The sequence below is a fragment of the Strix aluco genome, chromosome 3 (genome assembly GCF_031877795.1).
Source record: "Strix aluco isolate bStrAlu1 chromosome 3, bStrAlu1.hap1, whole genome shotgun sequence".
NCBI classification, from domain to species: Eukaryota; Metazoa; Chordata; class Aves; order Strigiformes; family Strigidae; genus Strix; species Strix aluco.
The window spans coordinates 56,562,196-56,576,546 of record NC_133933.1 but is presented as its reverse complement, the minus strand read 5'-3'; the positions used below and the strand labels follow the sequence as shown (position 1 = coordinate 56,576,546).

Here is a 14,351-nt window from a genome sequence, read left to right as displayed (position 1 = left end):
CAGGAAGCGTATGTGCTTTCCCCTCCAGACTACATAGTTTTCATTCTGATTCTGAAATAGCTGTGACATTTAGGCTTCTAAACAGAGCTCCAACTGAAGATGCTCATGACTGTAATTTAGTTGTACTTCTATATCTCTTTCTTCTCTTCTCCCCTTTCATCACCACTTCTGCCTCTGCTCTTTCACTGGCTTACTGCCTTCCCACTCTTCCCCCTCCCTCTTTCTGTTCTCTTCTCTGCATCTGTTTTTAATGCTTCTGCCTTCTTCATCAGTCAACATCTTCCCTGGGTCTCTCTTCCCTTGCTTCTTTCCCAGTATCAAAGAGCATAATTTTTTACTGTATGTATAGGATAAAATGTTTAAAATACTGGTTTGACCCTGACATCTCTCCTCAAAGTTTTAAAGGCATTCTTTCAAGAGGTTACAGCTACAGACTTTGTATACAAACCCATCATTTTCCCATCCTTAGATGTGTTCAGCTCTTGCAGCACGCAGAGCTGCAGTTCCAGGAAAACCTCGGGGAAGCTGGGAATCACTTGCTGTAGAATATACGCACTAATGCATACTCTCATGCATCTGTCACTGGGATATGTTAGATTTCTTTGACAAATTGGCGTCTTGCAGCACACTGATATGGTGGCAAATATTGATAAGCCATTTTTGGACAGAGAAAAGAAAACGGGGTGAACACTGAAGAATCAAGGTCACTTTGACATCACCTATGCCAGACAGTTGAACTGATTTTACTGAATGAATCTTCTCCTGAATGACCCGCAGTGTAACTGCACCAGTGTCTCTCAGCTGCTAGGTTTTCTGGCTTTGGGTCTGGCAGACTGTGATGCACATGTTGTGCATGACAGGAGCATAATGGAGGAGATGTGTGAAACTTTGACAACCAGCTACTAGACTATGTTTTCTTTTGGGAAAGTAAGTAGCTTCAGAAGCAATGTTGCAATAGTGGACAGAATCTGGTCTAGCTCCACAGTTTAGCTAAGAGGTGGCAGTGGTACTTGCACCAATGGGTTTCTGAAATAGGTAAAATGCTGAGCACAGCTACACTGGTACATGGCTTACAGGGGACTAACCCTTATGATTCAGAATTGAGGTAATACCCAGCAAGGATAAAAGCAACATTTTTTATTGGGGTAAAGCTTGAGGACCAGTGGAAGCTTTATACACACCCTCGAGCAGAGCTGTGAGGGCAGCACACAGGCTGATTATCAGGCACTGTCCCCATTTATTTGTCTTTGTGGTGGTCCCTATAGAGACAATCTCCTCCCCAGTTGCTGGAAGCTGTCAGGATAAACCATCTCACCTTTGACATCTCAGCATGATTGACCTGTTGGGATAAAAGAGCTTCTCTTGTTTGAAACCAGCCATCAGAGAGTGCTCCATCTTCTCAGACACAGACCTGGACCCAAAGCCTCTAAGCTTGATTACTGCAAACCAGCATAACCTCAAAAGCATCTTCTGATGCAAGCACAGCAGCGCATCTACCTAGCAACACGCATCTTTGCCAAGCTCACACCACAGCACCAGTCTTCATGTCTGTTACAAAGTCTGTATAGTAGTCAAAACCTTCCTTGATCTGTATCTAACCATTTCAGAAATGATACTTTGCTTCAAAACCATAGACACCCATGGTAAAAGATGTAGGTAACCAGAGACAAGGAATTGCAGGAGACATCTTTGGTAAGTGCTGTCCCTGTGCTCCTTCTCACAAGAGAATAGAGTGACCATGGACCTCATAATCCTGAACAAAGTGCAAAACACCTGCCATTGCAATTCTGGTTTTATTCAGGGAGTTCTGCACAGGATGGGCTCACGTTCACACAAAATGCACCCCAGTCCTGGCTCCCCCTTCCCTTCTCCCGCCACTCAAACAGATGAATGGAAAAGTGAAATAACTTGTTCTCTATTCATTTTTGAGAAAGAAAAACTGGTCATTTCTCTTTTAAATATTTGGAAGACTTTGAAATTAAAATTAACAAAGTCATATAAAAGCCTTCTTGAACAGGTAGATCCAACTTTAAAAAAAAATCCTGGATTTTGGACTGTCACAGTTTGTGAGTCTCACTTTATTTACACTACAGAAAGACTCTTGCAAATTATATCTGTACAGATGGTGAATTAGCGCTTTGGAGAAGTAATTAAACATTGCCTCAGTGTTCATTTCTATTTGCTGAAGGAAAGACTTTATAGCTCTCTTTGAAACAACTTTCTTCCTGCCTCTGCCATCCTGCAGAGAGGCTACATCACTCACTGCTGCTTTTTGCAACAGTTTCTGCACTCTTTCCCATTTAACTCTCTGTTTTATCCTTGCACCTATTAATTTATCGCAGCAGTGGTGGGAGCCGGCATTTGTGGCTCACCCTCCCCGAAGGAGTTAACTGGGTTTATTACATAATCTGTTTAACATTCGGGATGAATAGGAAATGCACGCCCCTCCTCTCCTACAATATGTTTGTGCGCTTTAAATTGCACTCCTCCCCAGCTGTGTGTAAGCCCCACGCCACTCGACATGCCCTGAGTCTCCGCGTGTGTGCTTGGGCGCGCACTTGGATGCCAGCCTGCAGCTTTGCCCCGTTCCTGCTCTGCTCATGCGACCGGTGGCATTGCACACCCGTATGTATCTGTGTGTGTGTGTGAGCATGCACATGAGAAGAGAGGAGTGAGGGGAGGTGAGACGGTCACGTTTATAGGAAGTGCCAGGAGTCGGTGCAAAGTGTGAAAGCAAACTCTGCCATCTCTTGGACTGCTGCCAGCGGACAGACCACCTCGCATAATGCCGTCTTTTGATGAGGTTTTGAAGGAAGCTGGGGAATTTGGAAGATTTCAGAAGAGAGTCTTTTTTCTCCTTTGCCAGACAGGCATAACTTTTTCTTTCCTGTTTGCTAGCGTGGTTTTCCTTGGGCAGGCACCGGGCAACTACTGGTGCAGGATCCCTGGGGCAGCTGAATTAAGTGAACGATGTGGATGGACGCTGGAAGAGGAACAAAACTTCACGGTACTGCCCCTGCACCTGGGGAACGGGTCCTTCAGCGGGGAGTGCGAGAGGCTGGACATCACGTGGGACGCCTCTGTCAGCTGCGCCAGCCCGCTTGCCCACTATGGCAATCACAGCGTGGGCAACCTGCCGCTCACCACATGCCATGATAACTGGGTGTATGAACAGCCCCACTCCTCCATCATCAGTGAGGTAAGAAAAGTCCCCATCCTCTAATCTGTGGCTTCTATCCTGGTGCAGGATTGCAGCAGTACAATGGGAATGCTGCTGCAAGTGTTTTTGCTTTGGTGGCTGGTTTTCCTTTCCAGATTTGTTTTGTCCTGAGTCACCAGCAAATCGGGACAATGAGTATGATCAAGTGTCAGCGTCAAGCTTTTAGGGAAAAGTGAGCTGATCTGAAGGGTGGCTCTCCAAAGCCAAGCACCCCATGCAAAGCCAAACACCCCACACAGAGATTGCTCTGTCACTAGAGGGATGTCAGGTTAAAATAAAGAGTTAAGTCCTTGCAGCTGAGGCTTCTGGTGCTCAATTTTGGGCCAGCAGCTTTGGTGGTGTAAACTCCAAGTGTAGCTGACTGATACTACTTGATGATCTAGATCACTGTATATTATCCATTCTCTGTATTTCCAGTACTGTACATTTAAGTCTGCAGGTAATAAAAAAACCTTGTGGCAGACTGCTCTTTTGAGATCTGACAGGAGTCAGCAGAAATTAATGTGTTTACTAAAGAAAAAAAATCAAACACACATTTTTGCCCAAAACAATCATTCAGCTTTTCCTGAAATGTCAGCATCAGAGAACTGCAGACTATTACGGCTAGTGGTAAGCACTGGCAAATGTAGTGGCTTTTTAATGAGGGTGTGAAAGGCCATTTAAGATGCTTTCCTAGGAGATCCTCTGTGTAATTTGTAATCATGCTGTGGATGTGCTGTTGTCTGGCTCCAGCACAGTCTGCACACTAGAAGTGTATATTTTAAGATGATCCTAACGGTAACTGTCACTGATGCAGTGATGAAAAATATGAAGTGTGCTTAGAGGGGTTGGCTAGGAAATCATCAAGGTGTACCTCAAAATGTGTCAGCACAGCCATGGGCTTTGGCTGCTGCCTGTCTCATGAGCCTCCAGCTGTGGTTTTTAGCTGGGTGCTTGCCCTGGATCTGTGCCCTCTGAAACAGGGCACAGCGGGCAAAGTCCCAAGCAAACACTGAACTGAAAAGTGGTACCTATCCCAACCTTTCAATTCACCATCCTTTCCCCATCCAGCTCGGCCCACTGGATTTGCTCTTAGGCTTCAGGCTCTTCAGAGCAGCAGCTTTGGTGCCCTGAGCACCACATCTGACCTGTGCAGATTTAGCCAGGATCTATGCTCAGGAGGGGATAAATCAGAGCACCTGGGTGACCCTAGAGCAGAGGTTCAGAACTGGCTTTTGTGTGCGATTGTTGAAACTAATGCTGCTTGGAGGGCTGCCAGTGTTGTGCAGGGAATTGGTGTCAAACTTTGGTCCCTGTGAATGATGTATCTCTGCCCCAGCTGGCAGTGACATCCAGGGCTGGGTGGGCAGGAGGATGAATGCTGCCCGGGAGCCACAGTCTCGCTCTGGAGCAAACTACAGGAGGTGGCTGTGGTGGGAAGGTTATGCTGCTGCTGCTGAGGTACCTCTGCTTAGGGACTGCAAGGGGTTAGGTCATGGTGTCTTTTACTTGGGCAGTCTGTGCTAGCCATTCCCCTCAGAGATTAAGAATAAAAATACAGAGATTCCTTTACTTTTGTTATTCCTTTTTTTTCCCTTCAGCCTTGCTGTAGGTGAAAGAATGTAAGTTGTGTCCATAAGACTGTGCTCAGAGTCCATTTAGGGCAGCAGTTTGCATATCTAGCAAAGCCACTGTGATTTTCCAGCAGCACTGAGCCACTGGGCACAGCTATGGGACAATGAAACCAGTGTTTTTTTTGCAGCAATAAATGGGAGTGAAAGGTTCAATGTTCTCCGGCAAACACCTTGCCCATCTGCACCTTCTTCCTCTCTTCTCCCGGCAAGACCCTCCAGGGGCAAGGGAGGGAGAAGGGATGAAGGGATGCTTGGGGAAGTGCTCCCCACTTGTGCTCCCAAAGGCACACATTGGGAAAACCAGGGAGTAACAGTCTGCAGATAGCGACAGGTTGGGACTGTCTGTCCACTGTACCGGGGCAGCAGGTCCCATCATCAGAGTCACTGCAGCTCCTAGAGTGACTGTTGTTGACTGGGTGCAGCTTGGCTGGAGGGTGCTCTGTGGCACTTGCATCTTGTTCCCAGTTTTACAACATTTGCTGGATAAATCACATCCCACAAGGCTTGGTTTCTTCATCTGTAAAGGAAGCTTGTGTCATGCATGTCCTGGCTCAATTGCTTTGAGATCAGCTATTAAAAGGAGCTTGATGCATTATACGTCCAGAAAAGACAATTTAAATTCCAGATTTAATTTAGTCTTCTTTCACCCAGCTGAGGCTCTAACAAATCATGACTCAATTTGAGCAGATTTGTGCTCTGTTTGATCAGCTCACCAAAGACGTCTTTTCTCATGTGTCTACTTGTAAATGTTTCATGTTGTCCATGTGTACAGAAATGTTTCTGTTTCTTTCAACTGTCTTAAGATTTCTGGCACTTTATGTCTGACTGAATCAACAGTGGAAGTGACCAGGAAGACAAAGTTAAAAGGATGAGTTACATGACAATCTGAAGGACATATATTCAGGGAGAAAGAGAGTAGGGGAAATAAAAGTCAGGTTACTGAAGGAGTTCTTCCAGGCCTATGGCAAGCGCAGATCTGGTGTGGATTTGCAGAGTGGCAGGGGAGTCAGGGGTCAAGTGCAGGCATGTAAAGCCTTTGCTGGGAAAAGATGTCATATCGCAGAGCAGGTCCAGCAGCTAAATCACAGGCTATTGCAATCAGTTCTAAGCACCCTAAAAGAACTAAATCATATATCTGGAAAGACTGACTTATGAGGAGTTGTGAAATGGAAGGTATTGCAGTACCTGACTTCATTGCTCTCGTTGTGCATGACTGGAGCATGTTGCTCGCTGGCTGCTCTCTTGTCTTAGCTATCTTCCGCAGAGGTGTTAACAGTAGCATCAGCAGAAGGAAGCAGAGGAAAAAGGGGGAATGTGGACTGATAAAAAGCACCCACTGCTTTATAAGCAGTACCTGGGGTGCATGCTGCATCACCTGCTGCTGCAGGACTCCTGAGTCTCAGTGCTGGGATACAGTGGGGTGCTGGGAGAACGTACCAGGGCTTTCCTCCTTCAGCATTTGAGGAGAAGAGCAAAATCTTTTAAGAAATCAATACAGGAGCAACACATGGCAAAGCCATTTAACTTGGTCTAGTGACAGGCAACAGAGCACTCCTAAAGATTCCCTTTCAAAATCTTCTTTTGATGTATAAAGGGCTCTGAGAGGAGGTCCCTACTTCTGCAGTGACATGCCTAAGGGTCTCTGTGCTCCATTGCTTTAGGTCAGGCTTTTCTGTGAGGGCAATCCAGACCAGAGGAGGAGTTGTTCACTGGTGTTGCACACACGGTCAAGTGCTGTGGTGCCTGCATTAGAGTTGAGCAAGCCAGAGCTGGGATGATGTAAACGTTTCAAGATATCAGCAAAGTCCTCCGCTATGCGTAAAACTTGGCAGGGACCCCTCCGACGCAATGGTGTCGCAGGTGGTGGATCTGCACAGAGGACCTTGGCCCCGTGCATCTGCTCCTGTTTAGTTGAGTGGGTCTTGCACAGCTCCCTATGAAACTGGAAGACACAGCTGCGTGCGTCAGCGGCGAGACGGGAACCCAGTGGCTTCTCAGATTTTGCTTGGAGTGGGAGGCTGAAGGGGTACTTATCAAGCTAAATCCATTCCTGGCTCATGCCAGCTGATACCATCTGAAATGATGCTGGTTGTAGCAGGTGGCTGCTGCTGCTCGGGAGGGAAGGCTGGTGACAGCAGCACCTCTCAGAGGGGGAGGAGGGCAGGAAAGGACAGCTGTTCTGCGCAGCAGAGGGAGAAGGAGGCAGAGCAGTGGTGGCGGGGCTGCAGAGGACTGGGGGGCCACAGCCTGACGCTCTGACCCGGGGGTCTGGAAGGAAGCCCATGTCACCCCCTGCACTCCGTAATGAAGTAGGAAGCGTGTTGCCTGCCATCTCCTGCTGGGTGAGCCTTGTGAGGGGGACACACGAAAGTTAATAAACTTAATTTCCCCAGGAAACTGTGCTGAAGACTGAGTCACTGACCTTAAATACTGCTGGAGTTTGGCACTGTGTACTTAAGTCCCAGTGGAGAAAGTGTAGCACTCTGCGAAATGCCGGCTGGTGATAGCAAAGCAATAGCCATTTTATTCGGACATTTTTGGCGGTGATGACGCCTAGAGGCATGTGCATGAATTACAATCGCGTCTGTAGGTTGAATGGCCTGTGTTGGTGGATGAAAGAGAGGGAAGTCGACATGGTTATCAGCAGCTACAGCACAGCTGGCATATTTTAGGCTTATTAGCAGCCTTTGTTGGCAGGAGTTCAGCAGAAGGGACTAATTCCAATATGTCCTGTCTGCAGCAAGTCTTCACGCTGTAGATGATGTCATTTCAAGACCTGGCAACAATTTTATTGCCAAAGTGCAAGGTCTGGGGTGGACAAGTGATCATCTGAACATATCCTATTGCACCTGCTGGGAATAAATCTTCTTACTCCTCTGCTTGCCAGCTGTCTCAGAAAATAACAGTCAGCCAGCATTTGCACAGAAATCTGTAAGCAAAGCAATAATGTTTGTCTCAAAGTTTTTACAGTCCCTCAGAGCAGGAGATACCATGGCAGTCAAGCTCAGAGTAGAGAAAGCACAGTTGGTCCTTTTGCTGTCCTCCTCCAAGGCAATAAACAACGCAATTCACCCTCAAAGTGTTGATCTAGTGTAATTATTGTCATTGGCATGGCAGTACCCTGTCTTATTTCCCCGGTCATGGTGGGATTAATATTAAGTGGTGGAGTGAAAGGGAAAAAGGGCAGATGAAGCAGCAATTGCTGAATTTCTTATGAAGGTCTAACTAAGCTTTCCCCATCTGAGAGGGGCTGGAGCAGTTCCTTGGATGAGTTACACCTGTGGGGCTATGTTTTTGTCACTGCCATTGAGCCAGCTGGTACTGGTTGAGGGTTTGAGCCTTGGTTTTTCTTGTTCTTTTTAGGACAGTTGCTGTTTTTCCCCCTTTAGGAGACGGCAGGTTTCTCCACCTCCCTCTTGCTTTGGCCATGGATAGACATAAGAGAAAAGGACAGAACAGGTCTTCTGTCCTAGGAGGCTCAATGAGTCCAGGTGATCTGAGTGACAGGGACACGAAGGTAACAGCTGGGCCTTGGGCCATGCACAGGTGAGAAACTTCGAAAGCTTTCAAAGCTATTCCTCGGGCCTTGAGCCTCAGTGCCCTGGGAGCAGGGTAAAGGCTGACTCCATTTGTCCTGTTAAGTGTTCAGCTTGAAATAAGACATGAAGAAGAACAGTGTCCTTTCTTAGTCCCTTAGCACTCTGATGGAAACTTTGACAGAAGGAGAAAAGGTAATTTCTCCCTTTCCACTTGCAGGGTGTCTTGTTGCAGTAAGAATGTGTGAAAGATGGCAGTTTGACAGCCCAGAGGTCAAAAGAAATGAAGAAGAGCTTCCCAGCAACAAATAAGGAACATGCAGCAACAGTGTTCATCTCCCCAGGTTTCCTTAAACGATGAATATTGCACTGAATCGTTTGTCACTGGGAGTGGAAGGATAAACCAGCCTCCATTTGGCCACTTATATGAGTAACGCTTAATATGGGCTCTCAATATGCTGTTGTAACTGGGCTGAGGAGTCACTGTATTGACCAAAGAATTTCATCCATCATTTTGAAATTTAATTGTAAGAGGCAGTAAAGTGCTTCCAAACTCCTACTCAAAGTTGCTACATTTTGAGGAGCTTTAATGACATGCTGTCATTTAAAACAGTGCATTTCTGCAGGGATAGGTGTGCTGAAGTGTTTTGGGACTTGCTCAATGCATAAGGGCCTCTCAAGTACCAGGAATTACAAGTCTGTGGTTAGTCTGCATGTCAAACTAAAATGGAAAATGTTTGCCTTCTGTCAAAGCTATGAAGAAATGAGAAGTTGCCACAGTCCCCATGTTTCCCAGTCATTAGTCATGTACGAGCATTTCTTCTATTCCCATCTCAGCCAGTTCCCACTCCTTTCTACAGAGATTATTCCACTAATGAACTCCAGAAAACCAGTGCAAAACCTCTTCCTTCTCCCGGAGAGGTCTCACTGAGGTGGTTTGCTGCTGCTTTAGAGATCAGCAAAGTGCGCCAACACAGTTCCTTCCAGCCACATCACTGCTGCTGTAAATCTGCACTGGGATTTCACATTGATGTTCAAACCTCTAGCGCATAGGAAAATGTTCATCGCAGAGATGTATTTCCAAGCAGGAGTGTATGACTGCCTGTACTGCAAGGCTATCAGGGTGAAAGGGACTGATTTTCCCCACTCTGTTAAGGACACTAAAGAAGGGGATGTCCTGATGGAGCTGTTCCTGCTGTCTGTCTCTGTTGGCAGCACCTCACTTCTGCTCAGGATGGCAGTTCACTGCCAAGGCTAAGAGGAAAGGAGTGCAGATGTAGATTGTTTATTAATGTGGGCAATGCAACTTTTTCTAGTCAGCTCCCTAAATGGAAGGAGACTGTGTTCCATCACACAATGCTTTTTGTCATAGAGTGGATAGAAATCATGCAGGCGAGCATGGTGCTGAATGCAGAGACGAGTTGCAGGGCTGTGTTGGGTGCATGCACTTGTGCAGTGAGGGGCTTAGCTGGGAGCATGGCAATGCTGAGGAAGAGGATGTGTCCTTAGCTGGAGCTGGCCAGATGAGCTAGTTCACCCACTTGATGATTGCAGCGAGGAGCCGGCTAGTTAGGTTTTGACAGGGTCTAGGTGTAGCCAGCACTATACAGGTTAACAAATAGGCTTACAATCAGGGGCTAAAAAACCTAAGGTTTTCCCTTCCTTTTTCATATCCTTCTCCCCACACTGCAGTAAATGTTTTAGCAGTTAAATTTCAAGTCTATGGAGGAAAGGGGACTGAACACAGGATGCGGTGACATTACCTTTCTGCTATTGTCCTGGGTAAGCTTATTCAAGTGAAAGCAGAAATGTTTACTTCACGGCATGACATGCACTGTGAGGACACTGTTTGTGGACAGAGACACCTACAAATGCACAGGTTGGACAGGGCAGTAAGCTCTCCTTGCTCTGGCATCTCCCATAGGTTTCTCTGGAATACGTCCCAAATCTTGCAGCAGCAGGGGTGTGCTGTTGCAGCCATAGAGGTGACTCTTCTGAAGGGAAACCGCAGCTGCATCCCAGCTTGCTGAGGGTTGTATGATGCTCAGCAATGAGCCACTGGTCTCACATCTCTTCTGCTGCTTATTTTCAATTGGTGTGAGCTATAGCTCTTCTTCCCTGCAGCTGTCAAAGTGAAATGTTCAGGAAGAAAACAAAGAAAACCAAAGTCAGACAGCTGTGGTCTAGATAGAGAGCCGTAGAGTTTTTGATTCTCAATGTTACCAATTTTGGAAACCAAGTGGGATCACAGGAGGGTAGTCTGTGACATTTAATCACCGTATGCTGAGAGTTTTTTGGTATGTTATGAGAAGAACGTGTACTTTCAGGGAATGATATCTCCTATTACTGACAGTGGGAGATGGTTACTAACAGGGATAGCTCTTCTGCTACTCGATGCCATTGGATATTAGCATGGAAGCGCTCCTGGTCGGTGAGCTCCTCACAACATGGACTGCATCTGCCTGGGCACAGGAGCAGCCTGTGTGGTAGGAGTGTTAACATCAGCCCATGCATAGATGAGCATATGACTGTTCAGAAACAGAGAGGAGGCACCACTCCAGTCCCTTTTGTGGAGGCTGCTAACAAGGGTAGTGGGAGATGTTTTGGGGGAGTGTCATATAGGAGGACTACTGGCTAACTGGAGACAGACTGAAATCCTGGGTAAACAGATGCAGATGCTTTTCCTTGAAGTGATGCAGATGGGGATAACTATCAGGCACAACCAAACCAGGTCACAGCTGAAGTGGTGATGTGGATCTGACAGGCGGCTTGGATCAAAAAAAGATCTCTGCAGGGTGTGCAATTCTCTTTTAAAGGTTACATTCCCCTCTAAAGGTTATGTTTGCAAATGAAAAGCAAGACATTAGCTGGGTGATGACTTAAATGCTAGATGCTACGTCAGACAAAGATAAAAGGTCTGAGAATGCTTATCTGTACCAGAATTTATTTAAATACTTAGAAAATAACAAAGCGCAGGATTAATTTAGGAGAGTACAGTAAGCATATTGTTACTAATCTCTTCAGAAAGAGCTCATAGTTTCTTAGAAGTTTTATGTATTTTCCTATTTCCCAGAATATTTAAAATAGTTGACTGTGTTGTTAGCCAAGACCTAGTTTCAGCTGCTGCCTAAATCATCTGAAATTGCTGTTCAGATGAAAGAGTCCTCTCCAGTAAAGATATTTTTCCCTCTTTCTGGCATGCGTTTGTTCTCCTGCCTTCTTTCATGACAGCTTATTCACTGTCTGTTTATAGTAAAGAGGGATAAAATTATTTAAAAAATAAATACACCCTTTGAAAAAGGACCAAAAGTATAAACCCTGAAGGCCAGTGCCTGCAGCAGGCACTGGGGCTGGTCCCTCTTGGCAGCTCTGTGCCAGCTGTCTGTTTGCCTGGGCATGGCTCCAGTGCTGTCCGGCACAGTCACCTACAACCACCCTGGGAGCTACCTTTGTAGCTCTGTAGCTTTCCCTCTACTCCTCGAAGGGCAGGTGTCCTTCCTGGGAGTGCTGAGGGTCCTGGGCTGGCACCGTCCCATGGCAGGCAGGAATCTTTTCTCTGCTGATGACGGCGCTCCCTTTGCCATTGCCTGAGCTGCTGGGATAACCTCCTGGGTCTTGGGAAACCTGATGCATTGGCTTGGGGAGAGCTGTAATCCCAATGCAGCTTGTAGGTATTAGAAATCTGGGGCTTGGTCTCTGAAATCGACAACTGAAATTAGGGGCGAGTGTATTTTAAGTGATTTACAATGTTTTTATTTACAGATTTTATGTCCGTGTAAGCATCATCTCATTTTGACATTGCTTTAACAGTTTTGTTATTATATGATCTTTTAAATTTTGTTCTCATGCTAATTTATTGCTGTTTCTGATGAGGTAATAATGCTCTTACTCCCTTCCTCATTCTCTGCTAGGCTGTTTTGTCTTATGAGGGGAAGTCTTCTCTCATGACCATCTTCTTCAGGAGCAATTGCAAGTGTCAGAGGATGTTTTGCTCTCTGACGCAGGCAATTCTGTGAAGGGCTCTGAAACTTGGTCCTGTATGAAGCCCTCACTCTGATCTATCAATTGGTCTGATATTTCCCTCCAAGACTTTGGTCTTTCAAGGAGCCAAGCTGCTTGTGAGGTGCCGAGCTATCTTAACTTTCCCTGGGAGACAACTCGCTCTGCAGACCATGGGCTCAGATCTCTCAGTTATTCTTGGGGACTGCTAGGAGAGAGGTATGAGGGCTCCCCTCTGCCTTTCTGGGGAATGGAGCTCCCAGGGTCTCTCTACAAGTGTCTGTTGGAAGCAGAAAATAATGGTGCGAAGGTTCATGTTAAACAGTGTTCAAGGCTGGAGCACAGATGCAGGTTGAAGCTGACCTCTGTCACTCTCCATCACTGTAAATGGCTGGGAATAGCCAGTGCAGCACAGCCATCTCTGAAGCCACCAGCAGGAAATGGCATGAAATAACAGAGCATTTTGTAAAGCAGCCAGTGACATAGGGCTCTTGAGCTCTCACTAGAGCTGTCATCCGCACAGCAGAGCATGGGGTCTCTCCTTCTGGCACTGGTCTGACCAAAAACCCACAGGGAAGAGTGCAGCTATATGGTGAGACAGGTAAGGAGAGTGAAAGACCTGTGCTGCGCTTTGAGGTCCTGGGAGAGCTGTTGCTGTGTGATGTGAAAGCTCAGCTGAGCAGCACCATTCAGCACCTGAATGTCTCACCTGAAATTCAGACCAAGCTGGCCAGAGGAGACATGCCAGTGACCCGCTGACCAGGCAATGTATATACCTCTGTGTTCATATACCAGTCCAACAGCTGTCCCCATGGTGCATACATGACAGTGACAGCGTGTCCAACATGGGCCCTGATTGGGGGACCTGCATCAGACGTGTTCTGTGAGGTATCTAGCTGAGCACAGCTCTAAGTCAGAGACGTTTTCTTGGGTTCATGTGACACCACTCTTCCTGCTTGCCCTCTCTGCCTGTCTCTTTGCGTGATTATTTCCTTTTCAGTTAGACTTCAGCAGCATGCTTTTAAAGCTGATACTTTATTGTAGCTGGATTTTAGCCTTCCATAAGCTGTATTGCCCTGTATAGGTGGCTGCAGGTCCTCCTCTGAGAGCCCCAATCTCTGCCATCAGCACAGTCAATTGCAATGTCTTCTAAAGTCTTTTAATGATCATTCTCATTAAAAACTCTGTTCCAAAGTTGCATCTTTTGATACTATTTGCCAGGGTTGTCATAGTTTCAAGAAGCAAGAGGTTAAGCAGCTTTTGAAGTCTGAAAGTCCTGCTCCATGTTCAGGCTATTTTAGGAAAGCATTGCAATAGCCCTTGAGTATGACAGCTGAGAGCAGGTTTTATTCCTCTCAGAGGAAGCTGAGATTTCTGCAGCTCTTGCAAGATTTACAGAAGTAGAAGCCAGATGCTGATGGCCTGGCTTGACTGAAAGGTGGCCAGTCAGGCTCCACAGAGTAATGGGGTTGACATCAAAAACATGGCTTTGTTTAATGTCAGTGGGGGTTGGATATCTATCAGGTTGGGGATGTATGAGGTTACTAGCCAAGTTTTTCTTCACAGTTGTGAGAGCTGGGAGCTGCAAGTCTCAGTCACAAAATTCCCAGACCTACAGCTTCCAGAAAAACAAAAAGCCACAAACAAATCCAAATCCTGGACTTTCAGTAAAATCATCATAACTAACAACAATGATTCTTCTGTAGTTACTGTCAGCTAATAGTACATCTGGAACCAAAACTGAGGAATTTTTAAAAAGTGAAGAATAGCCCATAGAAGTGAGTGTGAATGGCACTTGTGTGGAGTTCAGAATATTAAAAGAAATGGTTTCTTATTTAGGTACATAAATAACCATTAAAGAGTATTACTTTAGATTTTTGGGTCCAGATTCGGGCTCAGTGAAATCCAAGTCTGGGCTCTCTCTGTATCTCCTGTGTAGGCACCTCTGAAATCCCAGGCCCAGCAAGACTCGCTGGGCATTAC

The 14,351-nt window shown here is 46.3% G+C and overlaps 1 protein-coding gene across 4 annotated transcripts in view; it reads left to right on the top strand.

Annotated features, from left to right (window-relative positions):
- The first annotated feature begins 2,516 nt into the window (after positions 1-2,516).
- Positions 2,517-14,351, top strand: part of SLC22A3 (solute carrier family 22 member 3) — a 33,718-nt gene continuing 21,883 nt past the window's right edge. For all 4 annotated transcript variants that reach the window (XM_074818649.1, XM_074818647.1, XM_074818648.1 and 1 more), the window contains exon 1: positions 2,517-3,199. In XM_074818649.1, coding sequence (XP_074674750.1) covers positions 2,786-3,199 — 414 coding nt within the window. In that variant the 5' untranslated portion in view covers positions 2,517-2,785. The remainder of the gene's footprint in view (positions 3,200-14,351) is intronic.